The following is a 23,894-nucleotide window of genomic DNA, read 5'->3' as shown; positions in this document are numbered from 1 at the left end:
ACAATTTGGGTTTATATTGAGCAAGGATGCATTAAAATGATCAAAAGTCAAAATGTCTCTACGGTCACTTTTCAAAAAAGAAGTGTTAATTTGAAATAGAATTACAGTCTATTTCAAATTAATGCTGCTCTTTTGTACTTTCTATTCATTAAATAATCCTGAAAAATAAAATGCATCAGTTTCCCACAAAAATATTGTGCAACACAACTGTGTTCAACATTGATAATAATCAGAAATGTTTCTCGAGCAGTAAATCATCAGATTATTCTGATTTCTGAAGATCATGTGACACTGAAGACTGGAGGAATGATGCTGAAAATACAGCGGAGCATCACAGAAATAAATTACACGTTAATAGATATTCACATAGAAAGCGGTTATTATAAATGGTAATAATATTTCACAATTTTACAGTTTTTACCATATTTTTAATCAAATTAAATGCACCTGATGAGCAGAAGAGGCTTCTTTCAAAAACATAAAAATAAAAAAAGTCTACATTTATCAGTAAAAATAACTTTTTCTATGGAGAAAATGTTTTTCGAACCTAAAATTCAAATCTAACATAATTGTTTTTGCTTTTATTAGGTCTTTGTTGATGGCAGAACTTGAGAAGGAGGAGAAGGAAAAAGACTGGTATTATGCTCAGTTACAAAACCTCACCAAAAGGATTGACAGTCTGCCGCTGACTGAGAATGTAAGGATGTACAGTGTGCATGCGCCGTTCACTGCATCAGATTCACTGCATGATCTCTGTATCTTCACACTTCTTCTGCTGCTGTAGTTTTCTCTTCAGACCGATATGACGCGCAGGCAGCTGGAATACGAAGCCCGACAGATCAGAGCCGCGATGGAGGAGCAGCTGGGCTCGTGTCAGGACATGGAGAAGCGAGCGCAGGTGGGCTGAGATGCTGAAACTGAGAGACTTATGATTTTATGATCAGACTTCAGTGATGAGGTTTGCATCATGTGTCCTCAGGGCCGCGTCGCTCGGATACAGCAGATAGAAAAAGACATGCTGAGGATTCGGACACGTTTACAGGCCCAGCCAGCCGACGCAGAGGTACTGGACTATTATAAAGTAGTGATTGAATTTCAGACTCAAGATTAGAAGCAGTTAGTACAATTTCTTATAAATTGAAGGAGTTGTTCACCCAAAAATGAGAGTTTGCTGAAAATGTGTTCACCCACAGGCAATCAGAGATGTAGATGAGTTTGTGTCTTCATCAGATTTGGAGAAATGTAGCATTGCATCACTTGCTCAGCAATGTGAATGGGTGCCGTCAGAATGAGAGTCCCACAGCACTCCAGTCCATCAGTGAACATCCGGAGAAGACAAAAGCTGAAACAAATCCAGCATTAAGACGTTTTCAACTTCAAACCGTTACTTCCTGCTAAAATACAACTTCATAATCCATAATAAGGTTTCATCCAGTGAAAAAGTCCATCTCCTGTGATCTCTCATATCAAAATCCAGCCAAAGATTTGTTTTCGAGCCGTTTTGGCTTGTAAACGGTGTTTGATCTGTGCATATATCTCTCCTGATTCACACAGGACCACTTTATGGAGGAAGCGTTATTATGGATTATGAATTTGCATTTTGGCCAGAAGTGACGGTTTGATTTAAAACGTCTTGATGGATTTGTTTCAGCTTTTGTCTTCTCCAGATGTTCACTGATGGACTGGAGTGCTGTGGATTATTGTGATGTTTTTATCAGACTCTCATTCTGACGGCACCCATTCACTGCAGAGCATCCATTGATGAGACACTGATGCAATGCTACATTTCTCCAAACCTGATGAAGACACAAACTCATCTACATCATGTATGATCTGAAAATGAGCATGTTTCTAGCAAATATGTATTTTTGGACTAAACCATTCCTTTGATCTGTTGGTTCCTCATAATCTCGGTGTTATGACTTCTATTTATGTCCACATGAACAAGTGAAAGTCATTTTGTGAAATCTAGTTTAATCATTTCTTGTCACTATGGAAATTTGTGGTCAGATTATGCAAGCGTTTGTTCCTTTTTGTGCATTTAATTCCTTGACTTTAGAAAGGCTGTAATTTTTATCTCAGCATCAGTGTTTGTTGTGTGTTCCACTTTTAGAGCTTCTAAAGAAGCGAACGGAAATGGTGCATAGAAAATGCATCTGTGCATAAACAGTGAAGCCATGAAAGTTGAATTGAATGAGCAGCGTGCTGTACTAATGTATCATGTTCTGTGTGGCTGAGCATAAAATAACATTAGTGTGACCTAGCTTGAGGATGCACAGAGCATTACATTTACATGGACATTTTTTTCCAAAGCGTTATGCACATTGCATTCAAGATATACATTTTATTTATTGCTTTTTTAAGTTGAAGTCCTAACTAATCAAAAAAAAAAAAAAAAAAAAAATATATATATATATATATATATAACTTAATATAAAAAACAATCAAAACCTTAACATACAATATTCTGAGCAAAAGAAGAGAAATATTTTATGCGGCATTAAAATTATATGTTTATAACTATAAAAAAATTAATAAGAAAGGCCATTGCTAGTGCTACAGCAAGTCTAGGTATTTTATATAATAAAACAGTTTTTTAGTATGCATGCTCAGAGTTGATAAAACACTTTTGCATCTCCTCCCCTTCTGTTGCCATAATCGCGCCGGCTGAAAGAGAAACCAATGTAGGTCAGGAAGAGCCTGATGCTGTTTCAGCTGCTGTCCTGTATCTGAAGACTTAGCCTCGCTCAGTATCTCTATGCACTGAATTATCCACACTTCTCTGAGCTGATTACACAGGATATCCGTCCCCTATAGCCAGAGAAGCTCTGTGTCCACCTGTGACTTACAGAGCATTGCAGGTGTGATTTGCTCAGTTTAACCTGCTGTGTCTCATATTTCCTCCTCGTTGAATCTTCAGGTGAAGCATGACCCTGTGACACAGACCGAAGGAGCGCACGCTGCAGGAGATGCTGGCGCTGGAAATGCGGCCTGCTCACAGGTGAGCACCGGATCTATTTGCAATCATCTTTTACTAAATTAGACTCATTTTGTTGATGGTCTCATGAACAGAAGTGTCCTCCGGTGGCCCTTTTTTTCTGCCAGTGGGTGCCAAGGATTCAGGCCCTTATTTAAAAGCTCTTTCAGTCTGTGCCAAGAGCTTTGGTGTGCTTTGAATAATAATGATTTGAATGCAGATGCTAATGGTTTTATTGTTCATCATAGAGCCCTAGTTAGACTTTGAAATTCTAAGCAGAAACAGCAGGGGTTTTTGTACTCCATACTCTTTGACTCGCATTAATGCCGCATGGTATTTTTCGGACAGATGGTGGGAGCGGTATGTCGCTGGATTAGGTGCAGGGATCGAGTCTGACACACGAGCCATACATTGTTCACTAAGCAAAGAGACTTGCCCCCATTTTTGTGTTTGCAAAGTGTATTTTATGCATTTTTTGTTTTTGTTTGTATAAGTAATTATAATACAAATTCAGTAAAACACAGTGCTTAATAAACAATATTTTAAGTAATACATTTAAATATACATTTAAAAATGCAATTAATATAATTCAAAAAGTTACATTTATAAATGTTATTTACCTTGAAATTAATTTTTACACTTGTAAATACATTTTCTAAATGTACATTTATTTATGTTATATTTGTTTTTAAATATAAATATGAATATTCACATATTTACCTATGCATAGTCCCTGCATTCAAAACACTGTATTGTGGACATGCTGAAGATGTAAATGTACGGTGTAAAATCTATATATAATGCTATTGATGATTAAAAGGTCTTTTTATTATAATACAAATTCAGTGACATAATAAAACACGATGCATTCACTTACCTTATCATTCAATTTTCAAAGAAAACAATAGTAATTATAAACAAAATAATATTTTTATAAATAAATATATAATATTTAAATATTACAAATAAATAATATAAATATTAAAATTATATTTAGATTTAATTAGACATTTTTGCATATGTACCTATTGATTTTTTTTGTATGGTGTATAATTGAAAAGGCCTTTGATTAGGAGACCTTCTTGTTTATTGTCTATTAAGAACATTGTTGGAATCTGCCTTATATGTTTTTGTCTGCCAGGGCTCCAGTTCTCGGGTCGATCATGATGCCGCCAGTGAGATGAGCAGTGCAGGAAGTTACTCCGTTCCACGCCGACTGACCAGCCATTTGGGCACTAAGGTTAACTAATGCTAGATTCTCAATGCAAAAATGACTTGAAAGCATCATGCATCATGCATCACTTTAATCAAGTCTGCATATGCTCAGGTGGAAATGGTGTACTCGCTGTTGTCCATGCTGGGCACCCATGATAAAGACGACATGTCTCGCACGCTCCTGGCCATGTCCAGCTCTCAGGACAGCTGCATCGCTATGCGTCAATCCGGCTGTCTGCCGCTGCTTATCCAGCTTCTACACGGCAATGACAAGGACTCTGTGTTGCTTGGAAATTCCCGCGGCAGCAAAGAGGCCCGGGCGAGGGCCAGCGCCGCCCTGCATAACATTATCCACTCGCAGCCCGATGACAAGCGCGGCCGGCGGGAGATCCGGGTGCTCCACCTGCTGGAGCAGATCAGGGCTTACTGCGAGACCTGCTGGGAGTGGCAGGAAAGCCATGAGCGTGGCGTGGACCAGGACAAGAACCCAAGTGAGACCCAATATATCTTGCAATGATGTATGTTTGGTGTCAGGAATAGCGCAGGGGGATGTGACATGGTATCCTTGCGGTACCATTATTTTTAGTTGTAGTTACTGTGTGGATTAATAGAAGTGTTTTCTCATCCTTGTCTTGGTTTCAAAATTCACTGACAGTATTTTAAATGGAAACATTTTTTGTATTAATTTTTTAAAACTTAATTTAGTGTAAATGTATAGTCAAATATGTGTTCTTTTAATTTCAGTAATTTTTGTGCACATTTAGCTGTCATTAAAGTACATATTAATATATTGAAATATCTTTTTATATTTTAAATTATATAGTTTTTATTGCTTTTATCATGTAATATTTCTTTTTAGCTTTCATTTATTTTTAATATAGTTAATTTTATGTTTTAATGTTTTATATTTGCAGTTTTAGTTTTATTAATTTGATGTGCTTTTGTCACTATTACAGATTTGTTTTACTAGATAATATTTTTTATTTATATAGATATTTATATTAATTTCATTTTGATTTGTTTTAGTATTTTTAGTACTTAAATGTATTTCAGTTAGTTGCATTTTTTTAGTTTAAAATTTTTAAGTTGTTGATGTTTTGCATGTAATATGTTTTATTCTATTTCAGCTTTATTTCAGTTAACAACATATTTAAAAATGATATTTCAGTTTTAGTCTATAGTAATTTTTAGTACATAACAACCCTGTTTTATATATATATATCAACATAAATTAGGCAGTGAATCTGAATCATCTGCATTAGTCATTTAAAGGTCGACCACTGTAATATACTGGCCTGTATGTCCCTAATATATTGCTGTAGTAAATGCAATTCAATGCTTTTTTTATTCTATCTCATGTACTACTAACTTTTTTATTTATTTATAAATGTGATTCACACGAAATGCTCTAATGGGAAGGAGCTTAAATGGATAATTTAATAACTCTGCATAATTAATATATGTGGAGCTACACAACCTCATTAACATACGTTTGCCTTCACTGCAGTGCCTTCACCAGTCGAGCATCAGATTTGCCCAGCGGTTTGTGTTCTCATGAAACTTTCCTTTGATGAAGAGCACAGGCATGCAATGAATGAGCTTGGTAGGTTTTCCAAAATTATAAATGAAACTTCTGTTTGTTCTTGCAAGACGTTGAAAAACCTAAAATGTAAATCTCATTGGCTGAATATTTCAATGCTTTGTTTATGCAGGTGGTCTTCAGGCGATTGGGGAGCTGCTCCAGGTAGACTGTGAGATTTACGGTCTTACCAATGATCACTACAGTGTTACACTAAGACGATATGCTGGTATGGCTTTAACTAATCTAACCTTTGGAGATGTAGCCAACAAGGTGTGTTATTTCTCTTATCATTGTCTCTCATCATTTCCATTTAGTGTTTATTATTGCATTTAATTACTTTCTGGTTTTGCCCGCAGGCTACACTTTGCTCAATGAAAGGTTGCATGAGAGCCATGGTAGCTCAACTAAAGTCAGAGAGTGAGGACCTACAACAGGTATAATTGTTTGAAATTCATGTCATAATTTGAATATTTAAATAATTATTAAAAACATAGTATATGCATAGCCATGCACGCCACCAAAAGGAAAGACATTCATCTTAAGTTATTATACTAAGAAGCTCTATACTGCTTTAGGTTATTGCCAGTGTTCTGAGGAACCTCTCGTGGCGAGCTGATGTGAACAGTAAGAAGATCTTGCGAGAAGTTGGCAGTGTTAGAGCCCTTATGGAGTGTGCCTTAGAGGTTCAGAAGGTGAGGAGTCTTTGAAACTCTTGAATAATTTCTGCATGAATGCAAACAAACCCGTTCAGTCACTAAGGAAATTGTCTTTTTTTTTATCTTACAGGAATCCACATTAAAGAGCGTCTTGAGCGCCCTTTGGAACTTATCAGCACATTGCACTGAAAACAAAGCTGATATCTGTACTGTTCCTGGAGCTTTGGCATTTTTAGTGAGCACTCTAACATACAGAAGCCAAACCAACACTCTTGCCATAATAGAAAGTGGTGGTGGCATCTTGAGAAACGTGTCAAGCCTAATTGCCACAAATGAAGAGCACAGGTAGAGTATGCTTTAATAAAGCTGCATACGCTCACAAATTTTGAATATGTCCTCATGGCAGCAAACGTTTTCCTCTTTTTGTTTATTTCAGGCAAATATTAAGGGAAAACAGCTGTCTTCAGACTCTACTTCAGCACCTTAAATCACACAGTCTGACGATAGTGAGCAATGCCTGTGGGACGCTTTGGAACCTTTCTGCTCGGAATGCAAAAGATCAAGAGGCATTATGGGATATGGGGGCAGTCAGCATGCTGAAGAACCTCATTCACTCCAAGCACAAGATGATAGCTATGGGAAGTGCTGCTGCTTTGAGAAACCTCATGGCCAATCGGCCTGCCAAGTATAAGGATGCCAACATCATGTCTCCTGGATCCAGTCTACCGTCCCTGCATGTCAGAAAACAGAAAGCACTTATTGAAGAACTAGATGCACAGCACCTCTCTGAAACCTTCGATAACATTGATAACCTGAGCCCAAAAGCCTCCCATCGGCCCAAGCCAAGGCATAAGCATAACGTCTACGGCGATTATGATGGTGTCTGTCGATCAGATGGCTATAACCCCAATGGAGTTGGAGTTCGATCACCTTATATGAACACCCCAGTGCTCTCAAGCCCATCATCCAGAGAGAACAGAGGAAATGGAGAAAGTGTCCGAGCTGAGAGGGACCGAAGTCAAGATCGAGAGCGAAGGGGTTTCCATTCCGATGCAGAGGCTGCCAAGCGAATGGTGCAGATTCCCACAACTGCAGCTCAAATTGCGGTAGTTATGGAGGAAGTGCAAATCATGCACTTAAGTATGGATGAGAGAACCGCAGGATCTACACCAGACCCTCACGTTGTGCAAGACGACATGATCCGACGCCAAACTGCTGTTCATGGTCACCAAAATATGTACAACTACAGCAAAACTGACCCTTCGGGCAGACCGTGCCCAATGCCCAAAATTGAGTACAGAGCTTCTAATGACAGTCTGAATAGTGTCAACAGCACTGATGGCTATGGAAAGAGAGGTCAAATGAAGCCCTCAGTGGATTCCTATTCAGAAGATGATGAAGGCAAATGTTGTGTCTACAGAAAATATCCTGCGGATCTTGCCCATAAAATACACAATGCGAATCACATGGAAGATGACAATGGGGATCTGGATACACCTATTAACTACAGTTTGAAGTATTCTGATGAACAGCTCAACTCTGGTCGACAAAGCCCAACCCAGAATGAAAGGTGGGCAAGGCCTAAGCTCCTTGATGATGAAATGAAGCGGCCAGATCAGAAACCACCGAGATCACAAAGCCCAGGATACCCCATGTACACTGAAGCCAGCAGTGAAGGAGAAGATAAACTAAAAAAGTACCAGCCCAGGTTTGTTCAACAGGACCTGCCTGGATTTAGGTCAAGGGGCTCAAATGAACAAATTAACAGTGGGTCAAGTCATGGACTTAACAAAAAGATCTCTCAGACTATCTGCACTGTTGATGATTATGCCGACGACAAACCAACAAACTACAGTGAGCGTTATTCAGAAGAAGAGCAGCTGGATGAGCAAACTCCAAACTACAGTATGAAATACAGTGAGGATCATCATGTAGAACAGCCTATTGATTACAGTTTGAAGTACTCTGATGCTTCCTCCAAGAAGGCCATGTTTAGTCATTCAAAGCCATCTTCTTCCCAAGGTTCTGTCAAAGACCATTTAAGCCAAGCCAGTTCCTCCTCTGTGGCTTCTTTAAAGAACCAGAGTAGGCAAAAGCAGCTCCATCCTTCGTCTGCTCAAAGCAGAGCAGGACCAACAAGAGCAGTTCAGAAGAATCCAGCATGCAAGGCTCCCACGATAAATCAAGAAACATTACAGACATATTGTGTGGAGGACACGCCCATTTGTTTCTCACGTGGTAGCTCTTTATCATCATTGTCCTCCGAGGAAGATGAAATGGAGAGCTGCAAACGTAATGTCAACTCAGCCAATAACTACCCAACTCTACCTATATCAGAAAAAGAATCCACTAGTAACATTGCATCAGACCAGCGCACATCTGAGAGCCAAGGGTCAGGCCATTATGTTCGCATCAAGCCTCCACGACATCACTTAGGACATGGAGATGCTTCCAGGCATCACAAAACAGTGGAATTTTCATCAGGTGCCAAGTCACCATCCAAAAGTGGTGCCCAGACACCCAAAAGTCCCCCTGAACATTATTTACAAGAGACTCCACTCATGTTCAGCAGATGCACGTCTGTCAGCTCCCTTGACAGTTTTGAGAGTCATTCCATTGCAAGTTCTGTGCAGAGTGAGCCATGCAGTGGGATGGTAAGTGGGATTATCAGTCCGAGTGATCTGCCTGATAGCCCAGGACTAACAATGCCACCAAGTCGCAACAAGACACCACCACCTCCACCACCACGAACCACATCAGTGAAACAAAAAGTTACTGTGCCACCCCTTTCTGAAAAACGTGATTTGGCTCCAAGACATGCAGTTGTAAGTGCTGCTGTACAAAAAGTGCAGGTTTTACCAGATAATGATACTCTTTTACATTTTGCCACAGAAAGCACTCCAGATGGCTTCTCTTGTGCTTCGAGTCTTAGTGCACTAAGTTTAGATGAGCCCTTTATTCAGAAAGATGTTGAGCTGAAGATAATGCCCCCAGTTCATAAGGATGACCAGTGCAATGAAACAGAGCTTGAGAAAGAAGACATTCAAGAACCCAAGGTTCAAGAGAAACCACCATCAACAATTGAACCTAGAAAAGACATCTTGGATGACTCGGATGATGATGATGACATAGAGATTCTAGAGGCTTGTATTAATTCAGCGATGCCAACAAAATCATCAAGAAAACCGAAAAAGCAATCGGACTCAAGCTCCTCTAGAATACCGCCACCCGTGGCTCGCAAGCCAAGTCAGCTCCCAGTTTATAAATTGTTGCCACCCCAAAACCGTGGACAGCAGCAGAAGCATATTCCCCTCACACACTGTGAGGACATGCCCCGGGTGTACTGTGTGGAGGGAACACCCATTAACTTTTCCACAGCAACGTCTCTCAGTGACCTCACAATTGATTCACCCCCGAATGAGTTGGCGGGTATTGAAAGTTCAGCTCACCTTGCAGAAACATCTGGTCAAAGACGAGACACTCTGCCAGAGGGGAAAAGTGCAGAGGCTAAAGATACAGGTTTATCACCTCCCATGCAGTCTGCCCTGGCTGAGAATGAAGGGGACGATATTCTTGCAGAGTGTATCAATTCAGCAATGCCCAAAGGCAAAATACACAAGCCATTTAGAGTGCAGAAGATGCCTGAACAGGCCCAGCATCCATCTACCGCCACTGGCAACCTAGTTCAGCAAGACTTGGAAAAGAAAAAGCCAACTTCTCCTGTAAAACCTATGCCACAAAGCAGTGAGTACAGAGCAAGGATGCTCAAACGGCCAGAGGCTCCTAATAGCTTGTCAGAAGCAGCATCATATCCAGATAAAAACAAAGAAACAGAAAAGCAAGAGCCCAAAATTGTCACAAGAGAGTTTGCTGATAAGCCTGCTAATCCCGAGGTGAAAACACGTCCTGGGTTTGCCTTTGATTCTCCACATCATTACACACCAATTGAGGGCACACCTTATTGCTTCTCTCGCAATGATTCACTGAGTTCACTTGACTTTGAGGATGATGATCTTGACTTGTCTAAAGAAAAAGCTGAGCTGCGAAAAGATAAAGAGCAAAGAAAAGTTCCCCCTTTGAAGTGCAGTGTAGAACAGCCAGTAAACACCAACAGAGTATCAGCATTTCAGACAGCTCCAATAAAACCCCTTCAAAAACCAGGTTTTCCACAAGCACCCAAAGAAAATACAGCTGCAGTGTGTGATGAAAAGCAGAAGTTTTCCATTGAAGACACACCTGTATGTTTTTCAAGAAACTCATCCCTTAGCTCATTAAGTGACATTGACCAAGAAAACAACAACAAAGATTGCTCACACAAAGACGATGCAACTCAGATGGAAGTGCCCAGGCCACAAGCTTCTGGTTATGCACCAAAGGCCTTTCATGTTGAGGACACACCTGTTTGCTTCTCTAGAAATAGCTCCCTTAGCTCTCTCAGTATTGATTCTGAAGATGACCTTCTCCAAGAATGCATCAGTTCTGCGATGCCAAAGAAAAAGAAACAGCCACCAAGAAGTAAGACTGAGGAAACTGGGGTTAAGGAAGAAAAGAGCATGTTGGCTGATGGTATTTTAGCAGAGGAACCAGATCTTATATTAGACCTCACAGACACACATAGCCCTGTTTCAGAGCAAGCCTTATCACCAGACTCTGAATCATTTGATTGGAAAGCCATTCAAGAGGGTGCCAATTCTATAGTTAGCAGTCTTCATCAGGCTGCAGCGAGTCTCTCAAGACAAGGTTCCTCTGATTCAGACTCTATTCTGTCTCTCAAATCAGGCATTTCCATTGGATCCCCCTTCCATCTTTCTTTAAATCAGGAGGACAATAAGCCTGCTATGAATAAAGGGCCAAGAATACTAAAACCTGGTGAGAAAAGCACTTTAGAGTCCAAAAAGAAAGAGGAAGAAACTAAGAGCCTGAAAGGAGGAAAGAAAGTATATAAAAGTCTAATAACAGGAAAGCCCCGACCCAGTCTTGAAAGCATGTCCTCTCAGCACAGACAAGCTCAAGCTCCTGTGATCTCCAGAGGGAGGACAATGATTCATGTACCTGGTGTGAGGAGCAGCTCTCCTAGCACCAGTCCAGTACCGAAAAAGCCCCCTCCACGTGGCCAAATGTCAAAACCACCATCTCAAGCACCTGGTCCTGGAAACTCTCCAAGAACCATGAAAATCCCAGCAAGTTCTGAACCTACTCCTGCCAGGGACGCAGCATCGTCTCAAGGAGGGTCAAGTAAAGGTTCCTCTCGATCTGGGTCTAGAGACTCCACACCTTCTAGACCAGTTCAGCAATCTCTAACAAGGCCCATGCAGTCCCCTGGCCGTGCCTCAGTTTCACCTGGTAGGAGTGGTTTGAGCCCATCTAACAAATTATCTCAGCTGCCTCGCACTGCCTCCCCCAGTTCTGCTTCAACAAAATCTTCAGGATCCGGACGCATGGCTTACACTTCTCCGGGGAGGCAACTGGGCCAGCAAACACCAACGAAGCAGAGTGGCTTGCATAGAAGCACCAGTGGAATTCCTAGAAGTGAATCTGCCTCAAAAAGTCTAAGCCAGTGCGGAGCCTCAGGTCCTCCAAAGAAGGCAGAGTTGTCCAGAATGTCATCTACCAAATCAAGTGGGAGTGAGTCTGACCGGTCTGAGAAGCCTGGACTTGTTCGTCAGTCAACATTTATCAAAGAAGCTCCTAGTCCAACACTAAAAAGGAAATTAGAGGAGTCTGCATCTTTCGAGTCCCTGTCCCCTTCGTCTACAAGCCAGTCACAGACTCCAGTATCTAGTCCATCCTTAACGGATATGTCACTTAGTCTTCCCTGCCAGGGAAGTGGTTGGAGAAAGTCTCCTCACGGTCAGAACACTGCAGAGAATGGTGATTCTAAGTCACTCCGAAGGCATGACATCTCCCGATCCCATTCAGAAAGCCCTTCCAGGCTCCCAATAAACAGGACGGGGACATGGAAAAGGGAGCACAGCAAACATTCATCATCTCTCCCAAGAGTAGGCACTTGGAAAAGAACCGGCAGCAGCTCTTCCATTCTTTCTGCTTCATCTGAGTCTAGTGAAAAGGGTAGAAGCGAGGATGAACGGCAACCTGCTAATCCACCTCAAAAATCAGGCAAAGAGGGGGGGCTGGAACGCAAAGGAACATGGAGGAAAATGAAAGAGAGTGAAAGCTCATATGCACCTTCTATGACTTTAGACTTACCAGATTCAACTGGTGATGCTGCTCATTCATTGGGTGCTGCTATGTCCAAGAAAGAAGATGTCTGGGTGAGAATCGAAGACTGTCCCATAAACAATCCAAGGTCTAGTAAATCACCCACAGCAAACACACCTCCTGTTATCGACAGTCAGTCAAGCAAAGGGCTACCTTGTGACAGGGACTCAAGCGAATCAAACTCAAAACAGCCACTAGCAAGTGAGAATGCAGCTATAGGCCACCTTGGTTCAGAAACAAATCTGAATTTACTCAGAAGTAGCGAGTCTCTTGATAAAGTTGTCGATATCAAGCCTGCTCCAAGTAACCCAAACACTGGCACAGAGGTTCATGAATTCCCAGTTGCTGAACGCACACCGTTTAGTTCAACTAACTCCAGCAAACACAGCTCCCCTAGTGGTGCTGTGGCTGCTAGGGTAAGTCCTTTTAATTACACACCAAGCCCCAGAAAGAGTAGTGCCGACAGCACAACTCCAAGACCATCCCAGATCCCAACACCTATTACAAGCAATGCAAAAAAAAGAGACACTAAAGGAGACACGACTGAAAGTGGGTCTTACATCGTCACTTCTGTCTAAGTTTGGACTTGCTCATAAACCTTTATGGCAAAAGCCAGAAAACACTTATTACAGACTCTGGCCTTGTTTATAATTTGCTTTGTGTTTTTGTGGAGAAACCTCTGTGGAGGCCACTTTCTTAGAACTTATTGTTGTTTCAGCGTCTATTAAGAAACGTATTCTTGCTGGTTGATTGCTGTTTAAGCTAATGTTGGTTTCAAATCCAGAGAAGCAGCAGTAGGGAGGGCGGAGATATTTGACAATTTGTACTGTACAGATTTATGTATATATTTAATTTAACCACACATCAGATTCCTTTATTTACCTTGACTTGATAAGAATATTGACTAATGGTGGACTATTTGGGATGCTGTTCAAGTTCTGGTGGAATTCAATTCTAATGCAGTTTTTTTTTTTAACTGTAAACCTGTATTAATTAAAATGTTAAACTCATTCATTGTTGCATATTGTATGTTACATAATGAATTTTCTCCTTGCATGAACCGATTCAGTGGTATAGTATTTCCTATAAAGATAAACATTTCTGTGGACATATGACCTGTACTGATAGCTGTAGTGTAACATATTACACTTTTGTGTGTGCGCTTTCGAAAAAGCAAGGAATAATCCTCAAAACTGATGAATGATGTTGACGGTTGACATAGATTATATATATAAAAAACATAGTTCCATTGCTCTGCTGTTGTGTATAGTTGTTGCCAGATGAGGCAGGTGTCTTTTCAATGAAACGATAGACTTTGAAGGACTGAAGTAATGTTTGATAATTAAATTATTCCTGTAGGTTTTGGTGTTGGTACCTTTTTAAAAGCTCATTTGCTTCCCCTTTTATTTAGTACTTAAGCGCATAATTCAATTCGACTGTTTTGCCAAAACCAAGGTGTAAATAATCAAATTTTATTTCAAAAGTGGTCAAATCAATGTTGACAAAATATTTCCAATAAAAAATATTAAATTTACTCGAATTGTATTTTTTTTGGGAGTATGATCTGATTGTTTATTATACACCTCTTATGAAATGTATGCATCTGTTAATCTGGAAAAAGACAAATGTTTTAAGCAAAAAAAAAAAAAAAAAAAGTAATCCCAATTGTGATCTCACAATTTTGTGGGCTTCTTTTTTTTTTCAGGAAGAAGAGAAAAATGAAAGAATTTTAAACTACTTGGTCATTTAATGTATACCAATTACTCGTCCAATTTAGTAAGGCAAATATTTAAATTCCTTCATGATTCACATGCAGCCAGCTCTTAGGAATGCAGGACTAGCCAAAAGTCCAGACTGTTATCGGCCATTTTTTTTGTAAATGCACGTAGACACATTAAGATGCCACTGCCATATATAGTGCATGGAGTACACAGTTCATTCGAGGGCTGTTAGGTGGTTGCAGCCTTTTTCACAGAAATGATAAGCAGTCAAATAAGCACTGGTCATGTTACTTCTGCACCAAGTTGTGGATATGGTCTCACCGAATGTGAGAGATTAAATGATCAAACGTTTTCCCAGAAATCCTTCAGTTTGCTTCAAGAACAGCATTCTAGACTGAATACTGAAATTATAGTTTGCTCAAAAGGAAATTTACTCGAGCAAACACCCTTTGTAGTGGTTTCGTCAAATCAGCAGGACTTCCTCCCATTTCCTGTGGTTTTGCCTTAAAGTGGAAAGAGGGGCAAGTGTCGCCTGTGTACAGAGCAGCTGGTGAGGTGAGTACTAGACATTTATATTGGATCTGTGAAACTCGAGTGCAATTCAAACCATGTGGACATTTACTTTAGTGATTACATAATATATACAGTACATTTAAATATTGAAAATTTGATTTAATTGATGTTTATTATTTTCCTCATAAAATGGATAAAAAGGATAAAAGCATCTGCAAAGTGAAACAAATGGCACTGATAATATGTGATCTATTTAAAGGACAGACAGAGCACTATGGATAGCAGCAACTCGAGCAAAATGAACCAGACCTTTTCAGACGATTACATCAATGAATCCTCAAGTGGACATAACTGTGTGTGGTGTTTTAATGACAGTGAGACAGACCCTGTGTCTTCAGAAGTAAAAGAGTCCATAAGGATACTTTCTCTGGTCATCTACTGCCTGACGTTCCTCCTCGGAGTTCCCGGAAACATGTTTGTTGTGTACATCGCTGGATTGAAGATGAAGAGGATGGTTAATACAATATGGTTTCTCAATCTAGCAACTGCAGACCTCCTGTGCTGCCTTTCCATACCCTTCAGTGTGGCGCAGATTGTCCTTGAGCACCACTGGCCGTATGGATTAGTCATGTGCAAGATTCTCCCCTTCATTATAGTCATCACCATGTTTTCCAGCGTTTTCACCTTGAACTTGATTAGTCTGGATCGGTTTGTACAGGTGATCACGCCAGTTTGGGCTCAAAATCATCGTAATTTGTTGATTGCGCGACTGTCCTGTGTCGCGGCCTGGGTCTTGGCTTTGTTGCTCAGCTTTCCTTTTATGTTATCAAGGCAAATTTTCATTAATGAGGAGTTTAACATCACACTTTGCACTTTTCATGCTGATGAAGAAGGTGATTCAAACCGTGCAACATCTGGAAGGTTAACCATCATCAGATTTGTGTTTGGCTTTTTGGTTCCTCTCATATGCATCACAACATGCTACGGATTCATCGCACACAAGTTAGGCAGGAGTCATTTTCACTCTGGACGAGCGTTTCCCATCATGTTGACTGTAATCGTGGCCTTTTTTCTGTGCTGGCTGCCGTATCACATAGTAGATTTGATAGTCATATACGGAGAGAAATCCAGTTCCTCATTGGCTTCCGTAGTGGATTCTCTGGCCGTCTCTTTGGCGTATGTCAACAGCTGTCTGAACCCCATTCTGTATGTTTTCATGGGGCAGGATTTCAAAAGTAAGGTTAAACTTTCTCTAAGACGAGTTTTTGAAAGAGTTTTCTCTGAGGAGGGGACACAAGCGTCATGATCCACACAGTCACAACACACACACTCAGTGTAGAGAAGATATCAGCTCATTTATACTGAGTTCAGGTCATATGCCAAATGTTTTTTTTGCATTATCATCAGAGTAATTTTCTAGACCAAATACTCCTGTGAACTATCTTGACATAAATATTTATTTGAAACTGAAACTTCAGATATGCAAAACAGCTCACTTTAGCACTGTTAGGAAGTGTCCGTTATGGTTTCTTTGTCAGGAAGTTAGGAAATTCATTAAGTGCATCTAAAATGATCGGTTCAAAAACTTCTGCAATAAAACATACACATGATAAGGTTTTATGTTACAATAAGTCACTGCTTTACATTCAGCAATGCTCCATTTTTGTTTGAATTAGCAGGGTTTTTGTGAACTAGTTCATGACAAAGCGATTTCTCATGTACCAAAAGCTCGAAAGCAGATTGTAATTCTGATGCTATTTTTAGGCAGATGCTGTAAGCTTCGAGTAAGTCAATGTTGTGTCTTGATGGGATGAAGTCCTACACAGCCTTCCAAATGTCTCTCACATCACTCGCTTTTTCTTCTCACAAAATACAACTGCTATTTAAACCCAAATCATATTTTATGTCATTTAATTTTGTTAGTTTATTTGCATTAGCTTTGTAATTATCCTGGTTACCCTTTTGGTGAAAATGACTTATTGACTTTACATTGTCTCTCAGTTCTTAAAATAAAATGCCTATTTCACTTTAATGTCTGTTGTATTAATAGTAGTTTACTTTTATAATCAGGTAAGTGAAGTAGGCTACAAATTGAGCTTAAATGATCCATATGAAAGTTAACCATGATTAAACATGGTTTTGTAGTAAAACCATGGTTAATTTTCGTAAGGGTAGTACAGGTTTTTTGTGCTATTAGTATACTTCTTTTAAACTAAAAATATGAAAGTATGCTTTTAGTTTATTTTTTTATGTACTTCTCAGAAATGGGCTTTATGTATTCCTCAGAAATATACTTGACTTAAGTATACTTGACTTATACTTACAAAAAGTTAAAATATATTTGAGCTATACTCCTAGAATATGTGTTTTCATTGTTATACAGTAGAGGGCGCTAGTACATATCTTCTGCACAGAATTTCCAAAATAACACAAGTGAAGAAGAAAAAAAGAAACGCCAGATACTAACACATGTAATCTAACACCATCATCTGACATCAAACAGCATCAAAACTGTAACATTATGGAATAAAATGACAGATAAAGAGGTAATAATTACAGTCAAGCTTTGGGGTGTTCATCGACTGCATCTACGTTTGGATTATCATTCTGAGTCGAATTTATAGTCTTTTTTCAGCTTTTTGTTCAAAATGTTATTTCTTTATTTTTTATAAAATAACAAAATAATGCATGAAGCTAGAATTAAATGTTTTTATTTACAAGCAGATTTCTCTGTTCTTTCTTTTGATGTTTTGTATTTTCAGATATTTATGTACCAAAATATATACACATTAAAACCTAAATAGGGATAGTATATACTTAAAGTTCACTTAAAGAAGACTTATGAGTATACTTGCAGTATAAAACTACTAGACTAGTAGTTTACTGAGACTATACTTCAAAGTGTACAAAGTATTTAATTAGTAAACCGTGAGTATACCTATAAGTTAACTTTTAGTATAATTGCAGTACAAACTACAAACATAGAGGTAGTGTATTCAAATTTGGCTGGTGTTATACTTAAATATACTTAAAAGTAGACTTTTATAAAAAGTGGGCCAATTTAGTCCCAAGGAGTATTGAAACAGTACACTTGCAAGTATACTACTATACTTACTACATAAAGTATATTTAAAAATATTCTTGAACTTTACTTAAGTATACTAAAGTATACTAAAGTATAAGTAAAATAAACTTGAAGTATACTACTTTTTCTTAAGGGATATTCTTGATTTTTTTTTTTTACTGCGCATAGGTAACCTATTTAATGTTGTTGTTAATCTTTTTTTTTCGTCAAGCATACCACCTTACAAATTTGGATTACCATTAATTAATAATGTATCTTGCCAATATGCGGACCATCTACATAGGTAACGTTACATATGCAAAGCAATCGGACATTATTAGTGTAGATGTTCAACAAAGTCTTAATTTTATATAAATCCGAGCCGTGACCTAGCCAACAGTCTTAATGGTACTCTTAAAAAAGTAATCTCCACCTTTTTAAAATAGGATTTCACCTCGTGAAAAACTTTTACATTTACATATGAATGCGAATGCGTGAGCCTGAGCGTGCATGTCCTCCTCAAAGCGCATGCGTGCGGCTGGGTGCATGTGTCTTATTAGGCCGGCGACACACGGGATGCGTGGCGCAAGCGTCTCAGCTGCGTTTGGCAAGCCAAAGTGTTCACTAACGCCTGCTCGGGCGTCTGATTGCACATTGACACGTCAAAAGCGTGCGATTTTACAGCAAAACGCGCGTCCTTGACGAGCGATTTACCATAAAAACGCGCGTTCTTAGCGTGCGCTTTGGGATTGCGGAAAACGCGGGTCAGAAGCGCGCATTTTTGTGCATCAAAACGCGCGTCCTGGACGTGTGATTTGCAGTAAAAACGCGCATTCTTAGCGTGCGTTTTGGAGTCACCAAAAACGCGCGTTTTTGACGTGCGTTTATCATAATAGAAACGGGCGTCCAAGACGTGCGTTTTGAGTCAGACAAAACATGCGTTTTGAACATGTAAACCGGTCAACCAAACTGGCGGTGCAAACGTCTTTTGAAGTATCCAAACAGCCGAAAGAAACATGCGCTCTCCTAGTGTTTTCAAAATGGCACGTTGAAAGCGTGTGCTCACTTCATAGGGCAGAAGTCTGTAATGATTGGTCCGCTATATATGGGCTATCACGGTAAGGCATTGCTACAGCATACATATTCTTTTTTTCCACTTGGTCATAATGAGGGATGTTATGTCGTTTAAATGACACATTTTAATTTAATGTGGTTAAGCTTCATTAAAGAAATGGGTCTGGTAAACTCTTTATTGTAGATCAGTGGTGTGGTACAGTTTACACGAATTTTGTTCATTTTAGCTGCTATCTAAAGTTACCTCTGTAGCACCATGTAGCACCAGCACAGATGACCACCACGACATAATAACTCTTGGGAACGTGATATTATGTCGTGGCCACGAGTTTCGTGCGTAAACAAACCTGCGAGACCATACCAACACCGGGATTGTCAGAGTTGGATTCATTAATGTTTTATATTGAATTAAGAGATTATTATATTATTTATAATATAAATTATTTCATTATTAAATTATTATATTAACCATAGGCCTGGCTACCGGGCTGTATGCGATCGTCCGCATTCAAATGAAGTTTATCATGAAATGTTACATAAAGTGTATAATATAAAATAGGCCTACAAGAAAAATATTTGATCATTGTCTTGAGTCTGTTATTTGATCGTCTTTTCCCCGTAATATTTGTATATTATTATTGTCCTATAATTATTGGTTATATTTTTATATTATATTCGTTCATATTCATCTTTTCCTTTGATTTCGATCTCTTTACTTAACGTTCTGAATGCTTTTGTAAATAATAGCGTACTGTAAATGGTCAACATGCAAATCATGCTTTGATTATGCTGACTGGAATTTTTGTTGGAATGCAGTCAAAGTCATTTTAAGACATACGGGTATTCTATAGTCTGTGGTTTAAATTTAACATATATTTCATTTTATTTTGGCTAAATAATAGACCACAATTATAAGTACAATAGTGTTCTGTTGAGGAATTAATCATTCACGTAGTAATGTCACGTTTGTAAATGAAAACACAAGATGCTCATTTATCATTTATCAGACAATTAAGCCAAGAAAGTTTTGAATTTGTGATTGTATTTATGACCATGCGTGATGATAAATTACCATGTTGTGCTTTCATTTACAAATGAAACTATACGTGAATTATTAATTCCTCAATGAAACACTATAGTATTTACAATTATTGTCTATTAATTAGCCAAAATAAAATGAAATATGTTACATTTAAAATGCATTCCAGCAAAAATTCCAGTCAGCATAGTCAAAGCATGATTCGCATGTCGACCATTTACAGTAGGCTATTATTTACAAAAGTATTCAGAACGTTAAGTAAAGAGATCGAAATGAAAGGAAAAGATGAATATAGACCAATATAATATAAAAATATAACCAATAATAATAATAATAATAAAAAATAATAATAATATACAAATATAAAGGGGACAAGACGATCAGTTAATGGACAAAACAAGGATAAAATATTTTTCAGTCAAATGGAAACACCCATATACGCAGCAATCATCCTTAATTGAAGAAATGTGGCAAAACATCTCTTGAGAGTAGCTCATATTATTAAACTCTACATTTTCTGCGGTGTCGCGCGTCAAGTCATGCTCCCGTGGGCGTCTAACAGACTGCATCTTACAATCGCAACTTCATTGTGCTCTTAGTCCTTTCGAGGCGAATTTCACAAAATTGGTCAGCTCCCGACAGCATCAGGTGTTTTATTAATGGGGAGTATATTTATGTATTTATTTCAATGAATTAATCAGGGCCGGGTTTCCCAATAACGATTGATTTGATGCTTAAGAACGTTTTCTACGAGTCATTTCACGATCATTAGTTATTGTTTCACGTGCGTTTCCCAAAAATACACTTAACACAGTTGCACGTAGCTGTCCTTTAAGTGCTACTTAGGAGTCGCTATCCGTTTATCAAGTGCTGAAATGTCAGCATGACTCTTCATTGTAGTACACGATCATTTATTGACGTTAACCTAATGCTGCGTTCCAGACAGACAACATGGACATAATAACTATAATACGATACAATATTATAATATATTATAATGTATAATATTATACTTTACCTAATATATAATATACTTTATATATTGATATGTTATGTTAGGTAAAAAAATGTTAGCCTGAATACACTGTAAGTCGCTTTGGATAAAAGCGTCTGCTAAATGCCTAAATTTATTTAAATTAATTTATTCTTATTCTTCTGCCCTATGAAGTGAGCACACGCTTTCAACGTGCCATTTTGAAAACACTAGGAGAGCGCATGTTTCTTTCGCCTGTTTGGATACTTCAAAAGACGTTTGCACCGCCAGTTTGGTTGACCGGTTTACATGTTCAAAACGCATGTTTTGTCTGACTCAAAACGCACATCTTGGACGCCCGTTTCTATTATGATAAACGCACGTCAAAAACGCGCGTTTTTGGTGACTCCAAAACGCACGCTAAGAACTCGCGTTTTTACTGCAAATCACACGTCGAGGACGCGCATTTTGATGCACAAAAACGCGTGCTTCTGACCCGCGTTTTCCGCAATCCCAAAGCGCACGCTAAGAACGCGCATTTTTATGGTAAATCACGTGTCAAGGATGCGCGTTTTGCTGTAAAATCGCACGCTTTTGACGTGTCAATGTGCAATCAGACGCCCGAGCAGGCATTAGTGAACAATTGCCATAGTTGCGTGGTGTGACCGTTTTTAATTAAGCTCCCATGTTCATAGTTAACAGGTTAGAGCTTGCAGACTGCCTGCGTAAGACGTGCGTCTCAGGCGCGGCTTAAGCCGTGCGGAAAACGCGTGCATGCTAGAAATAGAACCGATGCCTATTTTTCACGTGACACGCAAGCGTGTTGGAAGCATTTCCAGGCAAAATATGTTTATATGTCATTTTGTACACAAATACATATTAAGTCATGATATTTTGATGTTTGAAAGTCTATGGGTTGACAAATTCAGATATAAATGTAATTTAAAAAATAAATAAATAATTATCGATTTTCAAATATTGCACCTGTCAAACATAGTCTATTTTGCCGTCAATACTGTTGACGGTGTCCTTTATCAGTAGGTGTGTAAAAAAAAAAGTTTATATTGTTGTCATGAAGACAAGAGCCTTGTCTTTGGGCGCATATAGGCCTATAAATACCTAGATGCCTCATTGGCCGCTCGACCGCACGTCACCGCCGCCGCCATATTTTAGAGCGGGCAACTCCCATAACTCACATCAGGACAGAAGAAAACATACCTGACTCTTCGACAGATTGGACACCTACAAACCGTCACACGATAATAAAAACAGATCTCGGGGTGTTATCTTTCACAGGTAAGACTCAGCTGTTCTTTCTCGATGATTTTTTGGTCATTTTTAACATTATGTTGACAGCTTAATTAACCACCAGTGTCGGACTATTAATAATAGCTAGCGATATCGCTAACGTAGTTAGCAGTGAAAGCTGAGACTTTATAAGAATTCAAAGTTTAAATTAATTCTTATTACGTTTTAACTTATATTGCCGTTTATATAATAAACTAAATGGTGTTATGAGCACAATATACAGAGTGAGCCCTTTATGACTGTCTAGATTAATGATGGAGCTAAATCTTCTCTCTTTAATTTCACTACTGTTACTTATTTACAAAGATTAAGTGGTAACACTTTAGAGTACTAGTCCTTTAATGTTAGTTAATTCATTAACGAACATGAACAAACAATGAACAATACATTTATTAGTGTATTTATTCATCTTTGTTCATGTTAGTTAATGAAAATACAGTTTTTCATTGTCAGTTCATGCTATTTCACACTGCATTAACTAATGTTAACAAACACAACTTTTGATTTAAATAATGCATTTGTAAATGTTGAAATGAACATCAACTAAGATTAATAAATGCTGTAGAAGGATTGTTCTTGCTTAGATCATGTTAACTAAAGTAGTTAACTAATATTAACTAATGGACCGTTATTCAAAAGTGTTACCGATTAAGTTTATCATCACTTGATTATAAGGATTTCATTGCTTTTCATAAAACTGTGAACTTATTCTATGTATTCTTTTTTCTTCCCTTTTATCCATTTGCAAACAGGACAAAGACAGCCTTAAGGAAAGCTGAGGAAAGCTGTTCTCTGCATTTCCAAGAGACAAGACTATACCTCCACAGACTAGTGTTGTGTTTGTACTAAACCCAGAGCAGCCCGGAGAATCGACAGAATGACCCAGCTCATATTCTAATACTATAGACTGCATTTAAAAAGCTTTGCACAGGCTGTTTAATGCTGATAATGTACAGTGTGTGTCTTTACACAAAAACTACATGATGTAAATAGCCTAGAAATGAAAAACACAGGAACTCATAGTGAGTCCAGCTGCAATATCACGATGAACTCATTGTGATGTTGTTATAATGATTATTAATTTTTATTAATAGAAAGTTTTTTGAGGGGACCATCTCATATTCTGGTCTGTGATAAACATAACTATACTTTGAGATTTTGTTCTGTAAGGTAAACCTCACATACTCGCACCCAAACATTCATATGTGTTAACACCAGTGTTGTGCTAGTTACTAAGAAATACGCGAACTTTTTAGTTACTTTTTTAAAGAACTTTCTTGAATGTTCCCATTAATGCGCTTTTATGCGTTATGGTCTATACAAACACAAAGTAAAACAGAAAGTAATTTTTAAACACTATTTTGATTAAGTCAGACCAGCACAAACTGAATATTGTATATCACAAGGATTTCTGAAATAAATAACAAAACACCTGAATAATATATTCAGAATCAAAAACTAAAGTGGCTTCTGCATCATAAAAGCTGTTGTGTTGAGTCCTTAAAAATGTTCCTTTCACAGCTTAAGTATGAAAACTATCAACAATATATAAA

At 38.5% G+C, this 23,894-nt stretch overlaps 1 protein-coding gene and 1 pseudogene across 4 annotated transcripts in view; both read left to right on the top strand.

Moving 5' to 3' along the window:
* apc (APC regulator of WNT signaling pathway) overlaps nucleotides 1-14,182 on the top strand; it is a 33,671-nt gene extending 19,489 nt beyond the window's left edge. For 3 of the 4 annotated variants that reach the window (XM_059538709.1, XM_059538710.1, XM_059538712.1), the window contains 12 exons: nucleotides 589-697; nucleotides 785-898; nucleotides 980-1,063; nucleotides 2,921-3,001; nucleotides 4,119-4,217; nucleotides 4,305-4,683; nucleotides 5,700-5,795; nucleotides 5,905-6,044; nucleotides 6,131-6,208; nucleotides 6,350-6,466; nucleotides 6,561-6,775; nucleotides 6,867-14,182. In XM_059538709.1, coding sequence (XP_059394692.1) covers nucleotides 589-697; nucleotides 785-898; nucleotides 980-1,063; nucleotides 2,921-3,001; nucleotides 4,119-4,217; nucleotides 4,305-4,683; nucleotides 5,700-5,795; nucleotides 5,905-6,044; nucleotides 6,131-6,208; nucleotides 6,350-6,466; nucleotides 6,561-6,775; nucleotides 6,867-13,227 — 7,873 coding nt within the window. In that variant the 3' untranslated portion in view covers nucleotides 13,228-14,182. The remainder of the gene's footprint in view (nucleotides 1-588; nucleotides 698-784; nucleotides 899-979; nucleotides 1,064-2,920; nucleotides 3,002-4,118; nucleotides 4,218-4,304; nucleotides 4,684-5,699; nucleotides 5,796-5,904; nucleotides 6,045-6,130; nucleotides 6,209-6,349; nucleotides 6,467-6,560; nucleotides 6,776-6,866) is intronic. The other variant, XM_059538711.1, reaches the window with a different exon arrangement.
* Nucleotides 14,183-15,139: 957 nt separating this feature from the next.
* On the top strand, nucleotides 15,140-16,222 carry LOC132127085 (C3a anaphylatoxin chemotactic receptor-like; annotated as a pseudogene).
* The last annotated feature ends 7,672 nt before the right edge of the window (nucleotides 16,223-23,894 follow it).

The sequence above is a fragment of the Carassius carassius genome, chromosome 45 (assembly GCF_963082965.1).
Source record: "Carassius carassius chromosome 45, fCarCar2.1, whole genome shotgun sequence".
Taxonomy (NCBI): Eukaryota; Metazoa; Chordata; class Actinopteri; order Cypriniformes; family Cyprinidae; genus Carassius; species Carassius carassius.
The sequence above is the reverse complement of the archived record's forward strand: the minus strand, read 5'-3'. Positions and strand labels throughout refer to the sequence as shown.